This window comes from Penicillium manginii (assembly GCF_028828005.1).
Source record: "Penicillium manginii strain IBT 31320 chromosome Unknown utg000009l:1.0-3297300.0:1.0-3298630.0, whole genome shotgun sequence".
NCBI classification, from domain to species: Eukaryota; Fungi; Ascomycota; class Eurotiomycetes; order Eurotiales; family Aspergillaceae; genus Penicillium; species Penicillium manginii.
Window position 1 is genome coordinate 2,131,513 of NW_026643110.1, and position 22,076 is coordinate 2,153,588.

The following is a 22,076-nucleotide window of genomic DNA, read 5'->3' on the forward strand; positions in this document are numbered from 1 at the left end:
GTCGTTATATACAATCTATGCTCATGGGCTGTCATTTCCATCCATTCTTTCAAAACTTAGACGAGTACACGGTGTTGATCCCGCCGGTCACAATCATCTTAATGTTGACATAGTCGTCAATGCCGTACTTGCTGCCTTCGCGACCCATGCCAGAGTGCTTGACACCACCAAATCTAGTATCGTTGAGTTAGCGCAATCACTTAAAGAGAAGGATTTCCCTTACGGTGCAGCAGAGTCAGAGATAACACCAGTGTTAATGGCCACCATTCCAAATTCCAATCGCTCAGAAATACGATGGGCCTTACCCAGGTCGCTGGTCATAAGGTAGGACGCAAGACCGACCTCGCAGTTGTTTGCGCGGTCAACTACTTCATCCTCCGTAGTGAACTTTGACAGGGCTGCGACGGGGCCGAAGGTCTCTTCAGTGCCAACCTGCATAGAATCGTCGGTGTTGCCCAAGATGGTGATTTCGTGGAAGTTCTTTCCAAGAGATGTCAAGCTCTTGCCACCGAGAAGCACGGAGGCACCCTTGCCGACAGCGTCCTGGATATGTTCTTGTGTCTTACCCACGCCGTTAGTCAGAGGGCCGTGAGTGACGGCGGCATTTTGACCACTGGCATCTCCAACCTGCGCCTTCTTCATCTCCTCGACGAATCGCTGGGTGAACTTCTCATAGATACCTTCCTGGACGAAAAATCTGTTCGCACATACGCAAGTCTGGCCAGTAACCTTGAACTTGCTAATAACAGCAGCAGTCACCGCGGTCTCGAGATCGGCATCATCAAAAACGATAAAAGGAGCGTTACCACCAAGCTCGAGACTGAGTTTCTTGAGCGTGTTACTGGACTGCTGCATAAGAAGCTTGCCAACCCGTGTTGATCCCGTGAACGAGATCTTCTTGACGATATCTGACTCGCAAAGGGCCAATCCTAGAGAAGGGGTGTTTTCCAATGCAGTCACAACGTTGAAGACACCCTTGGGAACGCCCGCGCGCTCGCCAAGAGCGGCCAGAGCGTTTGAAGAGAAAGGCGTCAGACCATCTGATTTCATCACCACGGTGCATCCTGCAGCCAGGGCAGCGGCCACCTTGCGCGCTCCCATGGCCATGGGGAAGTTCCACGGAGTGATCAAGCCACAGACACCGATCGGCTCCTTGATGACCTGTGTACGGCTAGAGGGGTTGCTGTGAGGAATGACATCTCCGTAGATACGCGGCGCCTCCTCGGAGAACCATTCGAAGAATCCGGAAGAGAAGAGCGCCTCTCCTTCGGCGTCGCCCTTGGCCTTGCCGTTCTCTGCTGTGATAATCTTGCCAATATCCTCCTTGTTCTCAACAATAAGCTCGAAGAATTTGCGCAAGATGCGGCTGCGCTGGCGTCCTGACTGAGCGCGCCATGTGGGGAAGGCCTTCGCAGCGGCTTCGATGGCAGCGTTGATGTCCTCGGTGTTTGATTCAGGAGCTGTTCCCACGAGTTCCTCGGTGGCAGGGTTATAAACTTTGAAGGTCTTGTTTGATACTGAAGGAACCCATTGGCCGTTGATGTATGATTTCTCAACAAAAAGACTAGGGTCCTTCAAGCTTGCGCTGAATGCGGGGGCCATCTTGAAACGTCGGTTTTTGTCGAAGGGTAAGGTACTATATCGATTGAGGACAATGAGAAGTTCAAAAGTTATTTGGGTTTGCTTCGGCCCTTAAGCTCGCGAAAACCAAAGTATTTAACCCAATCCATCGTGGCAGGCTTCATGACGTTTGAATGGTTGAGGGGAAGCTTCTCGGGTTCTTCTCGGGTTCTCATCCGAGCGCTAACCGAAGGGCTTTGAGGCTCCACACGGGGTCAAAACCTCGGGAATATCAGACTGTGAGGAGTGGGGGTGTCAGCATTGTCAGGGGATGCTATGGAGAAGGAAGCTGGGGCCCAAACTGGTGATCAGATGAAGAGAGCTAAGGACGAAACTATCTAGGAAAGGGCAGCCAGAGATGCCTGAGGCACTAACTAGCTCTCCACAGGCATAGTGGGTAGCCCTGAGCCAAGGTATTGGTAAAAATTCTTGAGGATGTTGGAATAATAGATGCATGAAAAGATGATACCTAGGTATGGTAGGTAGGCGGAGGAATACAAAGAAGAAGGTATCTCAACAGAAGGAACGGCATCCATATATGCCTGAGGCACGCCAGTCTCAACAAAAACGACAGAGTAGGTCGATATGATGATGTATATGCAGGATCTCAACCTTTGGCTATCTGAACACTCTATCCTGTCTATTTAGAAAGGGTGCTGTATGTGTATTACCGCGAGCTACAGTAGAAGACCAGGTTTCTACTTTCTCACCTTCGGGTAGGTATCTACCAGTGCTAACTTTCTCAGTAACTAATAGTATACCTCGGTATCTGATCGGGTAGATCCTACTAGCAGAAGCAAACTATATTCTATACTAGCCATATCTACCGTACCACACCTCGTCGCCAAAAACCGAAGTATGTATAAACTAGTACTACTATATTTTAATTAAGACCGACCCCGTGGTAATACATATACAGCACCTTTGCTAAATAGACAGGATAGAGCGTTCAGATAGCCAAAGGAGGTGTCCACTTAGTAGTGCTCAAGTTGTTACTATACTGCTAGTACTAGTAGTTGCTAAAAATTTTCGAACTTCAACTACCAATAGCTTCAAGTTTCCAAGACTCTAAATGGTATTTTTCAAGGTTGGAAATACCTGTTTTCCTGGTAGGAAAGAAGGAAAACCGCCAGCGTCGACTTCAATCTAGAGGACCCAGCCTTAAATTTGCGCTCCGTATACACTTCAAGTAATGTCTTTCGGGAATTTCTACTATACTCTCCTGGATTAAATTATATTGAGCATTAGGTACAGTCAAGAAAGCTAGCCTCAAGTCCGAATCGAGTCGCGCTTACAGCCGCTGTCCAAAGTAGAGCGAATTGAATCTAGGAGCTTATAAATCAGCGAGAGCTAGTACAAGATCGAAGAGTTACTTACATTAGACAGAGGTGGAAAGTCTGTACCGATTTAGTTGGAGCTCTTCCCTAGCAGGCCGCTGACTTGGTTTGTAACATCTTCGACGGTGGGACCCAAGCTAAGCGGATCCGAGCTGGCCTCCTGGCGTTTGAGGATCGAGCCGACGAGGCCGGTGACTTGGTTCGTGACATCTTCGATGGTGGGGCCTAAGGAAAGGGGATCGGAACTGGCTTCCTGGCGTTTGAGGATGGAGCCGACGAGGCCGGTGACTTGGTTCGTGATGTCCTCGACAGTTGGGCCCAGGCTAAGCGGATCCGAGCTGGCCTCCTGGCGTTTAGCAGGGGCAGGGGCAGCGAGGGAGATGCTAGCCAAAGAGGCGACGAGAATAGGAACGAAACGCATGGTGCTTTGATTGATATGTATATCGACAAAGGTAAGATTCAGAGATATAACTTGGAGTGAAGGAACGATAGAAAAGCCCGAGAATTTAGGAAAACAGTAGATCGTATGGCAACAAAGCTGGCGGCCTGCCTCCTATTTATCTTCAGCCATCGCGAATATACGGGGTGCGAGGAATTGGGATGCGAATGAAGGCGCAATAACTATTGTGGTTTATCTCATTATTGATCGTCGTGCTGAACAGAGAGTTTGGTGGTATAAATCGAGATCAAGTTTTCATACTAAGCGAGAAAAAGAAAATCTCAAAGGTAGACGCCAAGGACCACGTTCATCATATTTGTCTTCATTCATTCGATCGAGTTCAACGTGATTATAAGCTTTAAGCACGCCAAAAGGGTCCGGCCCACTCACATTCCGGGGAGATAATGCCCCAACCCCCCTGAATGGTAGCAGACCTCCGATGTTCCTGGCTATTGATGCATGCTCGCGAATTTAGTTTGCGCTTGGCTGGTACTAGGTGCCTCTCGTCGAAGTTGGCGTTGATCATCGCGATTGATGATTTTACCCTAGTCGAATCGACCCATTCGGCCAATGGCGGGTAGAGCCAAGACAAGGCGCGTGATGAATTAAAGTGACGCCATGCGAAGGGTTATACACAAATGAGCGAGGTCTGGAATACGAAAGGCCGACAGCATTTCCCCTGCATGAATACGGGATTGGAGAGTACATATTCAACTCCCTGTACTCGTAAAATCCGTGGTATCGAGGATGTTTTCATGTTCAAGTTGGCGCTATCGTACAACGCAAACCTAAGGATTGGAATATGATTGGCTTTATCGAAGGGGGCAGATTCCCACTAGCAGAATATCCAGTGTGATGATCTCGCCAGACTGCTCATTATCCATGCAGAAGGCGGCATCATGATCTACGCAGACTCGGACTTGGTTGTGTACCTAACCTCGGCTGATTCGATAAGTGCAGGTGCTTATACTACCAGTAACGCACCTGGTCATTGATACGATTGAAACAAGAAAGAGATATGTTGGCTGGGAGGAGATAAATAAAAGAACACTATAGAACAAACTCATAACAAATTAGCACGTCGTATAAGAGCTTGAAGGGGTCGCTACCTCCTCTTTGAGCTCTTTCCAACTTTGTTGTTGCTTCAATCAGCTGATATACGATTCTCCTTCCCTCCCAATTGCTCTTCAGCTTCATCCTTTTTACTCGTTCGCACGCAATCATCCCTCTCTGTTCGTCGCTCAGTATCGTCTACCTAGCCCCCTCTTGCCCAGTCACATACAAAGAAGTTATTTTTCCAACCGTCTTCTGTTTTTTTTTTCTGGAACTACGCTGCTACCGTGCGCTTCCACACAGCCTATAGAATACTTTCGAGAATATGAATCTCAGGTTCAACGAACCACGTGCTACAGCGGGGAGCGACGCCGCTACATCAACGCCTCCTCGGAGCTCTACCAGAAAACGAGTTCTTAACTCGAAATACTGACGACCTAGTCCCACTGGTTTTACAATCTTCGTTACTTGCTGCGATGCTGCGAAGGCTGAATGCGATCCGTTGAGAATATGACCACGAAAATACACGAGATCCTTGACACCAGCGGATTTTCGAAGAATACTGCTTGGTTCCGTTCGATGTCATGGGAACTACACTATCAACAAGCTCCAGTATAGCCGGTCGACTAATCTTGTCATGAAGCACATGGAAGATGCGCAGGAAATAGCACCGCCAACTGAATTTTCTCACTACGATGAGCCCGGATGGCGGTCGTTTGAACTATGAGGGTATGCTTCAGAATAGACAGTTGCGTCGAAAGTTCCCGTCGATAATCACCGATTTGGACACCGGCACCCCATGGACAGACAAAGTCCATCATTGTCCTTGGCCCTGTCCCTGGCCCTAGTAGTATAACGGAGTCGGACGATCAGTTCAGTTCCAACCAACATCGACTGTCGAAATATGCGAAGAGTCCAAAGGGTATTGTTGCGATGCGTGCAGCGCTGAAGGCAATTGTCTTATTCTATCGGATTTCAGCGGTATCACTGTCTGGCGGTGTGTCGGTGTGTCGCTGTAGAGACATCAGAACAAGGCGGATAGAAAATATTCCCACCAGATACCAGTTCGATCGTGTTATTTATTATGCAGAAATTATGACCCAAAAGCCGGCAGTAAACCAGGGGCAGTGGTTTAGAAAATAGCTTCAGTCTGCTCCTTCGTCGTACGTGGTGAAAATTCTTTAGGAAATGAGAATGTGTCCCGAGGGTAATAACTAGTACTAGTAATACATCGAATTCAGGTTGGTGAGTGCTAGCATGCCTAGGTGCCAATTGTAGTATAGGTTGGTAAATATTATACAACCTCTCGGTATCTTCCCAGTGTTCTACTAGTACCGAGCGATATAACTTGAATTAGTACCCTCAACAACCACGGAGCCGTACTAGTAGAATCAGGATTAAGCAATATATATAGGTACCTACTAGTAGTGGAGTAGTGTCCACCGAGGGCTGGAATATGAAGCCTTGGTCTTCAAGTTCAACTTGAAGTTGATAAAGCTTGGAAGCTTGGCAGAAACAATGGTCGATTGCCGCCATGGAATGCTGTAATTACATTGATAGAAGTGCTAGCAGTATTATATTCCAAGGTTCAAGTTCCAATCTAACTTGTTGGAATGGAATATCCAGCGTACTGACATCGCCAGAGAGCTTGCTCGTCATGTGTAGATAAGAAGGCAGCATATACGCAGACTTTAATGAGCGCCTAACGTCAAGTCAACAAATTCAATAAATACTAGTGCTCATACGAACATATGGACACGATCCGAATGAGAAAGAGATATGTTGACTCGGATCGAAGGTGATAAACAACAAGAACGCTGTAAATAAACTCGTAAAATTCATATCATATCCTATAAAACAAAAACAAAAATAAAACATGGGAAGATAAAGCTCATAACCAGCACAAGCACCAGCAATGACAATGACAATGACAATGAACCAAGACATCCAATAAAGACAAAAGCACCACCGCACACTACCTCCCAGCCTCCAAACTCGGCACAATAACCGGCCCAAACTTAACAACACTAGCATAAGCCCCATCCCCCTGAACCATAAAGTCCGCGGCAAGACTCAACTTCCCCCCCCGGAACAAGATGCTGCTGCGCCAGCCCAGCCCCAGGCCCACCCTGCGCAACATCAGGATCATAAGCCACAATCGCAACATAATTCCTCCGCCCCATGAGTTTCTTATACTCGCGATTCTGCCCATTAACGTCTGTCTGGAAGATCTCCATCATATCCTCCTTCGTATCCGTGGGCGCGCTACTCGAGCGGTGCCCGTTCGCAGGCACGTAGAGCGGTTTACCGTGGCTGTGGAGGAGTTTAATCACATAGCTTGGCGGTGGAGTATTAACGACCGGCGACGCGATGAGCTGATACATCGTCTTGTGATCGGACGGATTAGCAGGATCATGGACTAATCCCGCGCCCGCGACATTGACTGCGCCGGAGAGAAACGTCATGCGTATACTTTTTTGATGTGCGATTCCTTGCAGGGTGCGGATTAGATATGTTCGTTCTAGATCTTTGGATTCGTGGGTCCATTGGTCGCGGAGTTCGTCCATGAGGTCGAATTCGCCGAATGGGGAGAGGATGCCGCCCATTAGGCCTGATTTGCCGACGGCGCGTTTGACGGAGTCGAAGCCTGATCCGACGAATTCTTTTGCGCCGACGACGCCGGCGACGCTGCTGGTTACTTTGCCTAGGAGGTTGTATGTTCCTGTTACGGCGCGTTTGCCGGTTGTTACGGTTTGCGCGATGTGTTCGGCAGTCTCGAGGCGTGGGTAGATGAGCGGCATGGAGATCATCCAGAGACAGTGTTGAACGCTTGGTGGGAGCATTGCTATCTTTGGGAAGAGGCCTTGATAGGTTGGGCCTGCCATTACTTGGTGGGGGTTTCGCTCTGAGCGGCAGTCTGGGCCGACGACGACGACGCCGGGACCGAGGTATTTGACGAAGTGCCAGCCTGTGCCGGTTATGGTGAAGAGGTCGATGTCTGTGTTTACGTTGCGGAGGATGTCGAGGGTTGTGTGGTGTTGGAAGAGGAGGTACATTTCGATTCCGATGCGGCCGATGTTTTTGAACATGTTGGAGAATTGCATGTGTTCGGGGTATGAGCCGAAGCCGTCGAAACTGTGCGAATGTTAGCCAATGTTTCATCACTCACTCACTCACTGGCAGAGGGGATGATCCCGGGGGAGGGGGGTGGACATACATATCATGATCATCAATCTGACAAACATAAGGGATCTGCGCAAAGCTCTCCCTCAAATACGGCTGGTCAAAATGACTGGTATAATAATGGAAATAAGCATGCGAAACATCCTGCTGATTCGCCGCCGTCCACGGCGCATTTTTCCTCGCCTCCTTCCCACTAATCGCCAACCACTGCTTGAGACAAGGAATCTCCTTCCACATGCGATCAGCATAGATCTGTCCGCCAAGACAAAGCTGCGCATGGAATCCTCCAATCTCATTATGCTTTGTCATGATGTCCTTCCACATAAAGCCCACACCACCCAGTCTCGCGCGCTCATTCGCGTTGACGTTTAACGAGAAGTCGTTGCCTGAGGTGGAGATGAAGCGCCAGTTTGTTTCGTGTCGGCCTGCGACTAGAAATTCGTAGCGCGTGCAGCCTAGGTGGGAGGTTATGGCGTATGTCCATTTTGCTGAGCCGGCGTCGTCCATTTGGATTTCGATTTCGTATTTGTAGAAGGTCCAGCGCTGGTGGGCGGCGATGTTGATGGCTTTGAGTTGTTTTGGGTTCGGGGATAGGTCGACGCTTTGATGACAGTGGATGGTGGGTGGTTGGGCTGCGTCTGTGACGAGTAGGATGGAGCCCAGCCATAATCCACGCTCGAGGTCCATGTTCGTGTAGCGGAGGTAGGGGCCAAAGTAGACGCCGTTTGTGGGGGCGGTTTTGTACAGATCCATGCCGCTGCTCGGAGGCGGGCCTGAGAATCCTGTCATTGGGGACTGGAGGCTTTCGAAGCCAGGGGTCATGGGTGCACCAGGAGAGGCGAGCGGCTTTCCAAATGCCGAAAGGCCTGGGGAAGTCAGAGGGTGGCTGCTGTACACGCTGCCTACGGGCGACAGCGGGGTCTCGTTGAGGTTCAATGGCGTAGGACCTTTCGGGAATTCCCACTGCGTGGACTGGGTTGGAAGATGGATGTAGTAATACTGGCCTGAGTTCGGATCCATGTGCGCAATCCAGCCCTCTGGCAGTGGTGGGGGAGAAGCTGGAGGAAGACCGCTCGGGGCAGGGGAGGCAATTTGTGCCACAGTTGCTTGGGAATACGCAGACTGGACAGGGCCATTGGGAGCGGAATTGTGAGGTGACTGGCCCATATTCTGCTGTTGTCTGGGGTCATTCGCGAAGGCGGGATGGTCTTGTGTTGAAGACGGTGCGGGAGAGGCAGATGTGCCTACAGCGGCGGCAGTAACAGCGGCAGCAGCTCCAATAGTAGAGGGATGAGGTTGGTTTGCTGTAGCTGTTGCTGCTGCTGGGTGCCCAGCGGCGGCAGCACCTGCCCCAGCGCCTGGCTTTTCATTCGGATATCCATTCGAGGCGCCAGAAACACTCGAGTAAGCTGGGGGAGGTTCTTCGCTAATGCGCATGCGATCCATATCGTTCTCCAAGGCATTTGCATTTGTGCCTCTCGGCGGCAGTTGCTGTTGCTGTTGCTGCTGCTGCGGCGAAACAGCTTGAGCTCCTTGGGCCGGAGACGGGCTTCCATACTGACCCGGATGAGCCTGCAATGGACTCCCATACTGACTCGGGTGTGTTGGAGGCGGACTCCCATATTGCCCCGGATGCTGCGCTTGCGCCGGTGCTTGGCCCTGTCCCTGTCCCTGCCCACCACTAACAACCTCATCCCCCTGATAAACCGTCGGCGGACCATGAGGCTGCGAACCAGGCTGCTCAGTCGGAGTCCAAGGCCTCACCGGCGCACCGGCCTGATGAAAAGTAGGCTGCTGACCAACATACTGATCAGCTCGTCTCTGCGCCGCAGCATTCTGATTATGATTCTGCGACTGGATCCCGGATAAAGTGGACGTGCCTGCGATACCGGCCGCAGCGAAACGGGACTCGATGTCCGAGGCCGAGGACTGGCCTGGTCCGACGATGGGCGTTTCTGGGGGCGGGGGTGAGCCACGTTGGGCGCGGGTTGTTGATGTTGATGCTGTTGAGCTGATGCGGTTTATTCCACTTCCACTTCCGCCTCCGCCTCCGGACTGGGGTGGTTGGAGGGATGAGGGTGGGCGTGGGGTGGAGCTTTGTGGGGGTGGGTAGTATTGTTGACGGTAGTCGTATGGTTGATTCTGATTCTGGCTCTGTTGGCCCGGCGCATCCGAGGACTGGGGCGGGGGACGAGGATAGACGAGCGCATCTGGTCCTGCGATGGGTGATTCTGGCGGGGCAGCGCCTCTTCGTTCAGCGAGTGTTGCGACTCTGGGCTGGCCATCGCGGGGACGCAAAGCCGGGGGATAATCTGCGGGGCTCATGGAGCCAGAACCAGAACCGGATCCAGCCGGTGGTGGCGAGGTGTATCTTTCATATCTATCGGCTGGACGACTATCGTTGGAACTCGAGCTGCGCATGGGACGAGGACGGTCGTCGGGGTATGGGAGTGGTGCGGGGGGAGGGGATGTTGATGCCGAGGGGGGAGGTCGAGTCTCTTTTATTGATTCGGAGGGGTTCGACTTGTCCCTGTGCCTGTGCCTGGGACTGATGTGGGTTGGGTCGGGAGTTGAGGAAGAGTTCCTCATCCGGGTGAATACCACGGCTATCACCGTCCATAATGGCGAACTGGCGACAGACGAAACGTGAAGAGAAGTTGCAGAATGCGAGAGAGTCAAACTGGGCTGAAACTGCGAGTGCGTTAGGTCTACCCAATCACTCGGAGCTAAGCGCGCAGTGGCAGTGGCAGCGATCGGATGGCTGTTCTGCGAGGGGCGGAGACTAACAAAAGTAGAGTGGGGGGGGGGATGCACTGAATAGGGGGGGATCAGGCAGCGATCTGAGATAAAAATAAATCGGGCTGTGAGTAAGTCAGAACACGAGTATAGAGTAAAAGGTAAAAAGTAAAAGTAAAAGTAAAAACCTTGGAAGTACCTAGGTAAAAAAGCCAGGATAAAGGGGGGGAAGAAGAGAAGAGATACTGTTAGGCGCCAAGTTAGACCCCGCAGTGTGTGATGAGTTGATGTGATATTGATGCCTATTGTGATAGCTTGCCATTGGTGAATACACTCTACACTAATATAGTATGAGTGGAGTGTAGTTAGTATAGGCGCTAAATACAGTTCCTCTGTTTACATGACTTCCCTAGTAATAGCTCAGTTCAGTTCTGTCCATGGCACATTACAATTCGTTTCTATACATACACACATCATATCTCATACTAGAACCACAGAGAGACTGGGCCAAACAAAAAAAAAAAACAACAACACACATGTAAACAAATGCCATCCAGCGCCAATCCAATCAATCCAATCCAGTCCAATCCAATATTCATATTCATACTCATACTCCAAGACACCCAAACCCAGCTGATACCAGCCCTCCTAAAACCCAAAATTAACCATCTGCAAACCCTCCTTAACCATAAGATCCGCCCAATCCACATCCAAAGTATGCCCAACCCGCATAAGCCTCTCCAGCTGCCTCTCATAAACAGTCTGCAAGATAGCCCGCGTAGTAGCCGCATTGCGCCCCAACCCATCCTCCTCATCCTCCATCCCCGTCATCAACTCCATAGCCATCATCTTCAACCCGCTCGCCGAAGCCGTCGCCCCAGCCAGAAACAGCGGGAAAACGAGGAAATGCCGATCCGCGCGTCTCGTCTGCGTCGTGCGCTCGGCGATTAGCAGGATTTCTGACGCGTGGTGGTCTATTTCGCTGTCTGGGCTGAAGTCGCAGTCGCTTTCGAGGCGTTGGCCTGGCCACATACTGCTGTATGAAAAGAGTTGGGCTGCGTGGAAGAGCGCGAGGGATTGTTGGAGGATTTCTGATGAGCGGAGCGGTAGGGCGGTGCGGTTGGCGGACCAGAATGATACGTCTGGGGTGTCCCAGAGGGAGGAGAGGGATGTGCGGATGGAGGCGATTTCCGCGGCGCGCGCGTTGAAGTCTGCGAACGGGAGGGTGGATTTTTCGTGGCGGAGTTGGGTGGCTAGGAAGCCGAGGCGGGCGGTTAGTTTGAATGTTGAGGTGTAGAGGCGCATGAGGGTTGGGAGGGAGTCGTGTTCGTCGGCATAGATTATGCTGTAGCCTTCCGGGGTGGAGGGGTAGAGGAGGCTTTCTGGGGAGGGGAGCATTTGGTTGTCTAGGATGGCGCGGATGAATTCGCCTGTTCCGGCGCCGCTGAGGAGGGCGTAGAGGTCGATATGGCAGATCCACCAGAGGATAAAGGGGTGTGGTTCGTGGCCGTATTGGTTGCGGCGGAGGAAGGTTATGTGGAGGAGGCGGGAGATGTGATGGGACCAGAGGTTTGAGCCGTGGGGTTCGGCTGCTGCGACCTGGAATGAGTTAGATATATGTACAGAGGTAGGGGTATGGGAATAGGCCGGTGGTGAATTACCTCGTAGATCAGAAGGAGGAAATGGGTGAGGAATAGTCCGTCGGAGACGAGGTCGTCGTTGTTGCGGAGGCTGATTTGAAGAGATGGGAATGCTTGCTGGTAATACTGCAAAGCATCGAGACTCTGTCCAGTGCCGCTGTGTGAGAGACTCAAAGCTGATACAGCCATGATAGCGTGGGAAAGCTATACATGAGAACTAATATTAGAGCAAGAATCAATAGTCCACAAGGATCGATACTCACAGGAGGGAAACGAGCCGCCTCGCGCTCGAGAAATTCCACACTCAGAGTCATACCATGGGTTTCTAGACCGAATGAATCATCTCGACTGCGGTCATGAGGAAATAATTGTTTCCAGACGACATGTCGGAAATGCGCAAAGAGAGTTGTGTCCTGACTTGGTTGATGTTGATTTAAACTCTCAACAATGAACGACGGCTGATCATCCTCAAAGAGAACAGGAGAAGGGAGAGAATCAAGAATAGGAGAAAGAGAGAGAGAACAGAAAGGATCCGAGATCTCCGACGTAGGTGAAATCTGCGACATCCTCCCCGTCGATAAAGACCGGCGCGTTGTATCTTCAAAAGTCTTCAAGATGACCACATTGGGATCTTCACTGAGGATCCGAGTACCTTCTGACTTGACAATGCCAGTAATGGGACTCGTCGCCGCAGAGCTTACAGACTCCGACGCACCGTTGGATCGTGACCTATCGCCATCATCGGAATATTCAGGCAAGGCCGAGAAACTGTCTGGAGTCACGACAACGTGGAAAGTACCAGGACTGCTGCCCTCGGCCTTCTTTTCCCTGTCCTCATCCGAAGTGAGGAGGGCGAAGACGGGGAGAGCTTCCTTGCAGGAGAAATAATCGGCCTTCTCCTCACTGACAGGCGGGGAGGAAACTACAATACGAGTTAGAAGCGAACCTGACAAGACAGAGAAACGCGGACTAGCTTACGATCCCAGACGATGTTGCCATCGGTTTTTACGTCGGCCATGCGGCCCATGATGCGAGGGGTGTCATCGCGAAAGGCCAGTCGAGGGCGGTAGTCACAGCTGTGGCCGAGACGAGTGCATTGCTAAAGAAAGGTAGAATGGTGAGTAAAAGGCAAGAGTAAGGCGCAAGGGAGGTAAAAGTAGACCCGAGGAATGAAACGAAATGAATCCGTAGAGAAACATACATTACATTGAGGATGTCCTTCATCGCATTTAACTGTGGAATGCCGCGGGTCAAGTCAGCCACTGGAATTCAATTCCCTGCGGAGAGGCGCGGGAAAGGAATTTTGGTGTAAACATACCTTTTCGGCTCTATAATGAAGAGGAAAAAAAAGAAACAGGTCAATTGGAGTTCCATGAAGAAAATCTAGATCCCAGGGGGGGGAGGCTGGGAAGGGGAGTTGATGTGTATAGAGCTGAAGGGTTGACTCACTCGACATGTCCTAGGGGAAATTTAATTAGAAAAGGAAAATGAAAAAGCCATGGCTTGCCAAGGAAGCAGGGGAATAAGATAGACATACCAGCAGCCAGTTCTTGATCGCGGAGGTAGACGGATACGTGGAGGAGCAATCAGGCCACTCTCTAATTTACCGGGGGATTCTTCCTTGGGGGCGATGATGGGCAGTCGCAGCGGGCGCTTTCCCGAGGCATGGGCCCGGCGGTTCTGCATCACCGTACTCGTGACAGTCATAAGGCTGACAGGGTGCCTGGGTCACATAATTAGTAGATGGGATGGATGGCATGGCATGGCATGGCATGGCATGGCGATTGGAAGACGTACCAGGTATAAGGGTGTTGGTGCTATATACCAGTGGAGGGCGGGGGAGGAGAGGAACTAAGGAGGGGAGAGGAGGGGGGACAAGGTAATGAGTAAGACGTTTAGATGAGATCAGATGAGATCGGATGAGATCACGCAGTGGCAAGAGATGGGAGAAATAAAGTGGAGGTAGGTGGGGATTATAAGAAGTAGTATAGCCCGGAGTGATGGGTGTGGAGAGGATGGTCAAGTGAATCGAGAGGCAAAAAAAAAAGAGGGAAAGGAGGCAAGTTATGTAGAATCACATCACGAGCAGCAAGATGCAGCTGCAGGACAAGATGGTTCGAGATGGCTGCATGGTTCACGGGCGGAGCGCCTTGTTCCTGGCTTGACGAAGTGGCGGGAATTGAGAGGGATAGAGAATTGTGACAGAATTGGGAATAGAGTCAAATCGGGTGGGAAGGGGGGGGGAATCTCGGATGCGAGAAACAAGACTCAAGGGAGATGTGGAATGGAATGGGACCCATGAGGGTTGAGGCTTAGGAACAGGTCAGATGCCGGGAAAAAAGAGAGAGAAAAAAAAGAGAAAAAAAAAAAAAAGGGAAAAAAGGGAAAAAAAGAGGAGCTAGATCCAGTTCGTTTAGGGAGTGAAAAAAAAGTCAAAAGGGAGAATGGCATGCAGCTGCCAACCATGTGGGATTTGATGCTATTCTTGCACTTTTCCTTTTGCCCAATTGGGGGAGGCATCCGGGACTAGAGAGACGGGGAAGGACTAGTCTTGCGTATACGGGGGGGTAGACTAGAGGAGAGAAGAGGGCAGCAGACAACAGGGAACACATGAATCATGCACTAGCCACGCTAGGGCTGGCTGACAACGGAGGAACACGTCGAACAGGGTCACTAGTGCCAGTAGGAATTAGAGATAATTAGGCTTAGTGGGGGGGGGGATAAAACAACAGGGAATTGTACAGGGAACGGAGCAGCACTAGGTCCTGTGGATCGAGAGATTCGATAGGTTTCCAAGGGAAAGGAAAAGGATGAAAGGGATCGGCCGAAGAATGCGCGTCTGGGGAAGACCTGGATCGGCCCGGCTAGGCCGGTCTAGCCAGGTTGACAGCAGTGGATAGCAGTGGACAGCATGGCCAGTGCTGGTTGGATGCTGGATTGGTCCTGGCGAGACTGAGGATATCCGGACTTGGCCGAGGGTTAAGCGAGTGGCGCTCGCACTCGTTGGCTTAAGAGGGATGGAATGAAGAATAGAGAGCACAAAGAGAGAAATAAGAGCAAAGATTTGGAATCTGCAGTTCGTACTTTGTACTCCGGACTCCGTACACTTAATCAAATAATCAGAAAATAATAAATAAATAAATAAGAAAAAATAAAGTCGACATTGGGCAACCACGTGGGAACCATGGAACGATAGGGTACAAGACCATGGAGAGTATCCTCCGTACCAACTATAATTTAGGAGAAACCACTCCATCGGTAATCGATAGAGTCAGATAGAGTACAAAGTACCCTATCTACTCTATCTATTACTCTGTATCCATTCCCATGGGTATTCCGGATGCACGTATCCATATTTGCAGATACGAAATCATCTACCTGGCACTATCCATCAGCCCTAAACACTCATCCAGCACTCCCTGTACTCCCCCTGCCCGCTCTCCAGCCCTCCACCCTCGCAACGCCTCACCCAACCCATCGGGCACCCCTCGGACACCCTTCCGCAGCCCCAGGAACGCCAGCACAGCCTCCGCCCGACCCTTGCGGACACTCTCAACTGCATCCCCGTCACGCGTGAGCAATCTAGCGAGCCCGCCCATCGGTTCCACCATTTCCTCTTCACCGGGTCCGGACCACCGATCCACTCGTCCAAAAAACGCTTGGAGCTCTCGGTAGGCCGTGCTGACTACCTGTCGTCCACCCTGGCTCAGGGCCGCGTCCAACGGACCCGTCACCTGTCGCACATCATCTCCCAGCACTATGGTTAGGCTTAGCAGGCGAACGGACGCTAGGGGTTGAGGCGTTCGTAAAGAAACCCAAAACAAGGGCACCTCGTAGCACAGAGTAGGGTAGGGTAGGGAATGGACTGGAATGGACTGACCTTGACCCGACCCGGCGGTTTCGGGATTAAGACATTGTAGTAGACATTGCACACATGCTGCCAGTGTATCGACTGCATCTCGTTTGATGGTCCCTCCCTTATTATCAATCTCCATTTTATCCTCGTCCTCCCCGATTTCCTCCTCAATTACACCGGGGACGAATTTCAACGCATCGCGTAGGAAATCGTCCGGTCGGATGAGGGCGATTTCTCCAAGGGCTATCAGGCCGTGCGGCCGATAGACGGCATTAGTTCGCTTCGCTTCGCGGACGGCAATAGTCTAATGCGGGGTGGGAAGTGGTTAGTCGTCCCATCCTGAGTCGCGGAGCTAAACGAGCCCGGGATAAAAAAAGGGAAAGCATAAAAAAAGCTGGCGTGGATACAGCCCAGAAGGGAAGGCCCCCCAAAAAGGAGAGGGAAAAAAACAGGGAAAAAAGCAAGAAAAAAAAAAAGAGACTCACCTTCAGTAAAATCCCTAGCTCCGGGCGCGCCGTCCAAAGTGCTTGGGCAGCCCGCGCAAACTTGACTAGCGCCGTCAGCAGGACTTCTTTCCCATCCCATGTCTTACCCGCCAAAGCCTTTTCCAGCACAGGCCACACCAATCGTGCAGTAGGGAGATCGATTTCCGCATCTAATGCCAGCACCGCCTGCGCGATCGCACGTGCCGCAGTGTGCTTGATGGCCCACCGCGCCGAATCCAAATTGTCGGATACAAGGCTGACGATCTCCCGAATGTACAGAGCCACCGCCCGGCTGCCCCCCACATTATCCTGCCAGGTCTTTTCGAACGCTTCGCGGACGTGCTCGTCGCCGTCATGCTTGCAGACGAAGACAAAGGGCAGCGCGCTGGTCGCAAACGCCATGAACCGGTCATTCGACAGTTTGGAACTTGCCTGTAGAATTTCCGCCGCGATGGATCGGGTGGTGGCGTCGTCGGAGTTTAGATACAAGGTTTGCGCATACTCGATCGTTTTCAAAACCCGATCGTCCGATGCCAAGCGGAGGAGGTAGCCCATGGATGTGCAATAGGATGCGCTGACCGTCTCGTTGCGATCCACAACATACTTGCTCAGCAGCTGAATGAATCGGTCCGCGTAGGGTCGGAAAAGGAGCGTTTTCATGCTTAGCAGCACCAGGACGCGACTGCTGCCCACTTTGGAGGGTAGACCCACCGCTGAGCGGAGCACGTCTTCCAGTTTGGGCGTCAGCTCCTTGAGGTTCGTCTCGTCCAGGTGATCAATGAGATAACGCTCGATGACCTCCATCATAGGCGAAGTGCGGATACTAGACAGTCGCATCTTGTCAATGTCTTGACCCGTCAGTCCGTACTTGTCCGCATTGAGATGAACGTAGTTGACAGCCTGGGGCTCGAGCGAGCTTAGCGAGGTCAAGAATTTCTCCAGGATAGTGGGTACAAATGGGTGCAGGATTGTCCCCGAGCTCTTCTTGATGATCTGCACCAGAGCGCCAATGGCGTATCCCCGCACTTCCTCAACGCTTGAATCAAGCCCCTTATCACTGAGGAGGAACGGCACCGCACTCCCAAGTAAGATCCCAGCCCTCTTCTCCGACCCATTGGTCTCGAGCGTGCGAATGACGGAATTGGTGAGTGTCTGGCAGAGCTTCAACGCCGCCGTCCGAACAGACTCTTTAATGTCATCAAGTAGCTTGAACGCCTTTTCGAAAATCTCATCCAGGTACTGCGCGTACTTCTCTGGGCGTCGCCCCGAGACTAAATCCGCCACGGCGGCACAGCTTGCCTGGCGTGCGCGCCACTCGCGGCCCGAAAGCATGCTTTTCAGGAGATCTTCCATGATCGGCTCGAAGTGGGCATCAACCACCACGGTGGGATCTTTCACGAGAGCTTGCCAGATGGTATTCATCGAGCGCTGCACGTTCGGGTTTGGATCGAATCGGTAGCGGAAAAGCTTGGGGTAGATCTTTGGGTTCTGAGCTAGATAGCCATCGACGCTGGAATTGGAGAGGATACTGCTGATGCCGAATCGGCCGAACGCGGCGCGGTTGCTCCAAAGGGCGTTGTTGGAAGCCATAGACATGAATCGGTAGACTAGGGTGGGATCGCCGGCTTCGGCGGCCAGGTTCATGATGTCTTTATATGTGTTGACAGAGGTGTTGTCGCCTGTTGGAAGAGCGCCAGGCTCGAAGAGTTGGGTGTCTCCGCTGACATTTCCGCCGCCGAGATTTGCGCCGGTGTTTGTGAAGGAGTCTACGAGATCGCGGACCAGGTAGTCTTTTAGTTCCTGGTCGCCGATTTCGTAGACGAGGCTGAGGCCGTGTGCGCCGGTCTCCTGCACCACTTCGTCACGATTTCCAAGCAGACTGGAGAACGTAGCTTGGCATTTGCGTAGCCGTTCCTGCATCTCGGGGAGGTGGCCGCAGTTCTTTACGAGGGAGAGTAGCCATATAGCGGACGCTTTGCGGAGAGAAGGCTTTGGTGCAACGCAATCGGCGATGATCTTGTCGTAGACCTCCACAAAGACCTTTCGCGGAACACCCGACGAAGGGAATGGGGCATCGACATCGAAGTCTTGGATGAGGGCCCGAGAGTCCCATCCCACGGCAACGTTGCTCAATGCTTCACCGATGGTAAACTGGACTTCTGGGCTGCGGACTTCGTGTAGACTATAGAGCGAGCCCAAGAATTCACTGAATAAGGATGCAGCCGACTCCTCTCGAGAGAATGTCACTGTCAGGAGACCCAAAGACAGAATAGGGGTTTCGTGTTCGGACTTTTTGGCATCGCCGGCCAGCTTCTGTTGGACCTTCTTCCAGGCATCCTCCGGCAGAGTCTTCAACGAGAGAATGCCAGCAAGACTAAGTTGCCCGATCGCAATTTCCGCAGTCCTTTGAAGAAGTTGGTCACGAGAGGCATCGACGATATCCAGTACCGTCTCAATGTATTGCTTGGCCTGTGCTTCGGGAACTGTATCCAGCCGATTGCGGTACGCCAACCTGCTGAAGAGATATGAAAGTGCAAGAATTGACCCACGAACCCGAAGAGCAGCTTCTCCGATCGCAGTGTTCCATGTTTGAAGTGTGCTCGCCAACTCGCCAACGAATTTGTTCAAAACATCGCCAGAAGTGGCAGGATGAGACACCAAGATACCAAAGGCTCTTGCGGCAAGAGCTTGGATCTCTTCATTGTTACTCAGGATAGGTTTGTTGAGAGCTTGTGCGCGCGAGGTGAGGCCCTCGACAACATCGTCAGGAGATAGAGAGCAGATCTCCACGAAATGGACGCCACATTGACGAAGACCAGGAAGACCTTCCGTTTCCAGACCGTCTAGCAAGCCTGACAGATAGGCAAAGACGGACTCTTTTCCTGAGCTCCGAATATATTTCCTCACGGCCTCACGCGCCTCTGCACTCGTTGAAAGGTGCACTTCGAGCTTGAAGTCCCAGTCTTGCTCCATATCAGTGACAATACCCGCTGCCGAAAATGCCTCCCAGAGCAGCGTATTCCGTAGGAAAGCGACCGCAGGTGCAAAGGCATCTTTATAGGGGCCTGACAAGATTCGCGACTTGGGCAAAGAGTCGTCCATTGTAGAGTCCTCGTCCTCGGACCCAAGTAGAAAGCGAGTTGCCTCGACGAATTGGGGAAATTCGAACCAGCTTTCGTCTCGCTTTTTCTCCGCCTCCGAAGCGCTTTCCCATTTCTGATCTTTGGTCGGGTTGAGCAGTCGGAACCAGTATGGATGAAGACCCTTTTTGCCTTCCTCCACGATTTCCTGCTGCCTCCCGGGCCCTCTTGCGATGGCCATGAGATCGATCCAGCGAGCCACGATATCATTATACGGCAGGAATCGGTTGGCGAATCGCACTGCGGCATACTGGACCCCGCGAGCAACAGTGAATCCGGTCTCTGGGTCGATCTCTCCAGCTTGAAGAGCCATTTGGCGAACAAGGAATGGACGTAGTTGGTTTTGGAACTCTTTGTCGTGGCTGTCTAGTGATGAATTGAGGATACTTCCCAGTGCCTGGTCGATACTAACGAAAATCTGGGGGCTAGAATCATCTGCACTCAAGGAGGTGAATAGCCAACGAACTAGGTCGAATTCGAAATTCTCCACTTCTTCATCTCGCAGTTGAAAGTCAACTTTGGGGACCAAGATACCTATGCTTTCGTAGGCGAGACCTCGTAGACTGAGGTCTGTTGCAGGCAATTTCTGTCCACTGGCACCGGGACTGGGCCATCCCTGGGACTGAATGAAATCCCGTAATCCAGCAATCAACTTCGGGGCTATCTGCTTTAGGTCCGATGGGGAGCCCATTCGGACAACCCATGTCGTAAATGTGAATATTTGGGTTCTTAATTTGGCAGCTTGCAGCCCCTGGGCGGATCGGGCAGCATCTGACAGAAGGCCTTCCTCTATAAGCTTAAATATCCGATCGGTATTTCCCGTAGCTTTGATGGATTTTCCTAGGAAAACCAGAATCTTCACCTGGACCAGAGGACGAACGGAAGGAGCTCCATTCGCACCAAAATAAAGGTCATATAACTGTTCAACGGTTTGCGAGTCTTCAAGGTCCACGGCAAATCGCTTGAGTGTTTCATCGCCCAGATCGGCCAAACGGGAGTTCGCATCGGCAGAGGCTATCAATGAAGGCAGGAACTTTTGAGCATCGGCGAAGGCACCACTACCAAGGAACCGAAGGGCAATAACTTTGGTTTCGGTCAGATTCAACCCTCCTGGGGAAGCCGGATTCCACGTTTCGGTGGGTTTTTCGTCTTTGTTTAAGAATTTATACTCGTCTGGTGATAAACCGGGGCAGCTAGAGGCTTCCGCGGGGCCGGGAGATAAAAGCAGGAGCTTGCTCAGCCAAAAGGACAAAAAGCGAGCGTCTTCATCCGACAATTTCAACCGTTCTTTCAATTTCAGGTCTTCGTCACTACCCTTGACGGGTATTTTGAACAGTGGCAAAAGACGCAGAACCAAGTTGAAAACGATAGCGCCCTGGCTGGCAGAGGTTCCGATCTCCGAGATACCCTGAAGCAGGGGCAGGAGGATTTCCACACGAGCATCGGAGCCGAGACGATCTATCCCTTGCTGAGCGTAGATAAGATCAAAGTGCCTGACTAGCTGAGATTTTTGCTCTTTGAATTGCTTCAGCAATGCGGCGACTGGGAGCTGGATTGATGGAGCTTTGACCCGTGTGTTGACATGTTGGCAAACGGAGATGACCTTATTGCGTACGGCGACGCTCTCGGAGCTCAGCTTCAAAAGTAGAGGAGCCAGATATGTTCCAAGAAGTGATTGGAGCTTCTCATCAGAGTCTGCCATGGCAATTCTAAATTCCACCTTGCCTATCAAGGTCAGCTCGCGAGCCTCGGGGCTCTGCGAGTCGGACGCCATGTTGAGAAGATTGTTTTGGGAGATGGCGGTTTCAAGTCGGCATTGACTCGGAAGAATATGTCGATCGGTTGCAAAATAAAACTTCTTTAAAGTAGATAGGCAACCACACGCACGTCACCGTTGTGGTTGGCTGTTCGCACGTCGCTGTATGGCGTGGGGGAGCGGGGATTAGTCAGGGCGGGTGACTAATCTGATCCGCGGTTGACGCCAGGGGTTTCAGGCCAGAACAAAATTGGGTCAGGGACCAAAACTAAGAGCTACCTGTTAACTATCTCCTGTTAAGTAGGTAACTACAGTACTCTAATGTGAACCTCTAACAATTTCTGGGATTTGATTGGGAGACATACTAAGTCTTAGTAGTACTACTAGTACCATTTGAGGCCCTGGAGTTTGACTCTGTCAATGATTATCCGAATCTTCGCCGAGATTTATCACTCCAGGGCTGATAGGAGACTACTGAGATATTAGTAATATCTTTGCAATACTCTATTCCAACATGAAGATGACGGTTCAAGTTCGCAAATACTACCTAAGTAGTCGTAATACTAGTTTTTCCTATTTCAACATGACATTGACAATTCTTTGACATTCCACTCTGTTTCTCTCTGGAAATATTACCACTGCTTTTACACCTATCATTGATCTTGTATACATCTGTTTGTCTTGGCGCCAAGATATCGAAGCTATGGGCTGCGACTGGCCGGATTAAATATTTGCCTATCACCACGTGATCCTCGATTGCCCCAGCTGTCGCAATGCGCCACGCCTCGACCTCGACTTTCCCCCGAGGCATGGAGGTATGAGATGACACTC

The 22,076-nt window shown here is 51.4% G+C and overlaps 5 protein-coding genes across 5 annotated transcripts; all 5 read right to left on the reverse strand.

Moving 5' to 3' along the window:
* Positions 1-49: 49 nt before the first annotated feature.
* Positions 50-1,602, reverse strand: N7533_012515 (NAD-dependent succinate-semialdehyde dehydrogenase; the record flags this gene model as incomplete). Its single annotated transcript, XM_057109165.1, has 2 exons — positions 50-173; positions 224-1,602. 2 exons carry the CDS (start codon positions 1,600-1,602, stop codon positions 50-52), a joined length of 1,503 nt encoding a protein of 500 aa, XP_056954266.1.
* Positions 1,603-3,027: 1,425 nt separating this feature from the next.
* On the reverse strand, positions 3,028-3,378 carry N7533_012516 (uncharacterized protein; the record flags this gene model as incomplete). Its single annotated transcript, XM_057109166.1, has 1 exon — positions 3,028-3,378. The coding sequence occupies one exon, from the start codon at positions 3,376-3,378 to the stop codon at positions 3,028-3,030; it is 351 nt and encodes a 116-aa protein (XP_056954267.1).
* Positions 3,379-6,476: 3,098 nt separating this feature from the next.
* N7533_012517 (WW domain protein) lies at positions 6,477-10,252 on the reverse strand (the record flags this gene model as incomplete). Its single annotated transcript, XM_057109167.1, has 3 exons — positions 6,477-7,584; positions 7,667-10,128; positions 10,157-10,252. The coding sequence occupies 3 exons, from the start codon at positions 10,250-10,252 to the stop codon at positions 6,477-6,479; spliced, it is 3,666 nt and encodes a 1,221-aa protein (XP_056954268.1).
* Positions 10,253-11,016: 764 nt separating this feature from the next.
* N7533_012518 (uncharacterized protein) lies at positions 11,017-13,715 on the reverse strand (the record flags this gene model as incomplete). The annotated part of the gene is made up of 5 exons (XM_057109168.1): positions 11,017-11,967; positions 12,030-12,212; positions 12,272-12,930; positions 12,987-13,107; positions 13,542-13,715. The coding sequence occupies 5 exons, from the start codon at positions 13,713-13,715 to the stop codon at positions 11,017-11,019; spliced, it is 2,088 nt and encodes a 695-aa protein (XP_056954269.1).
* A 1,667-nt stretch (positions 13,716-15,382) lies between these two features.
* N7533_012519 (ECM29 family proteasome component) lies at positions 15,383-21,263 on the reverse strand (the record flags this gene model as incomplete). Its single annotated transcript, XM_057109169.1, has 2 exons — positions 15,383-16,168; positions 16,350-21,263. 2 exons carry the CDS (start codon positions 21,261-21,263, stop codon positions 15,383-15,385), a joined length of 5,700 nt encoding a protein of 1,899 aa, XP_056954270.1.
* Positions 21,264-22,076: the final 813 nt, after the last annotated feature.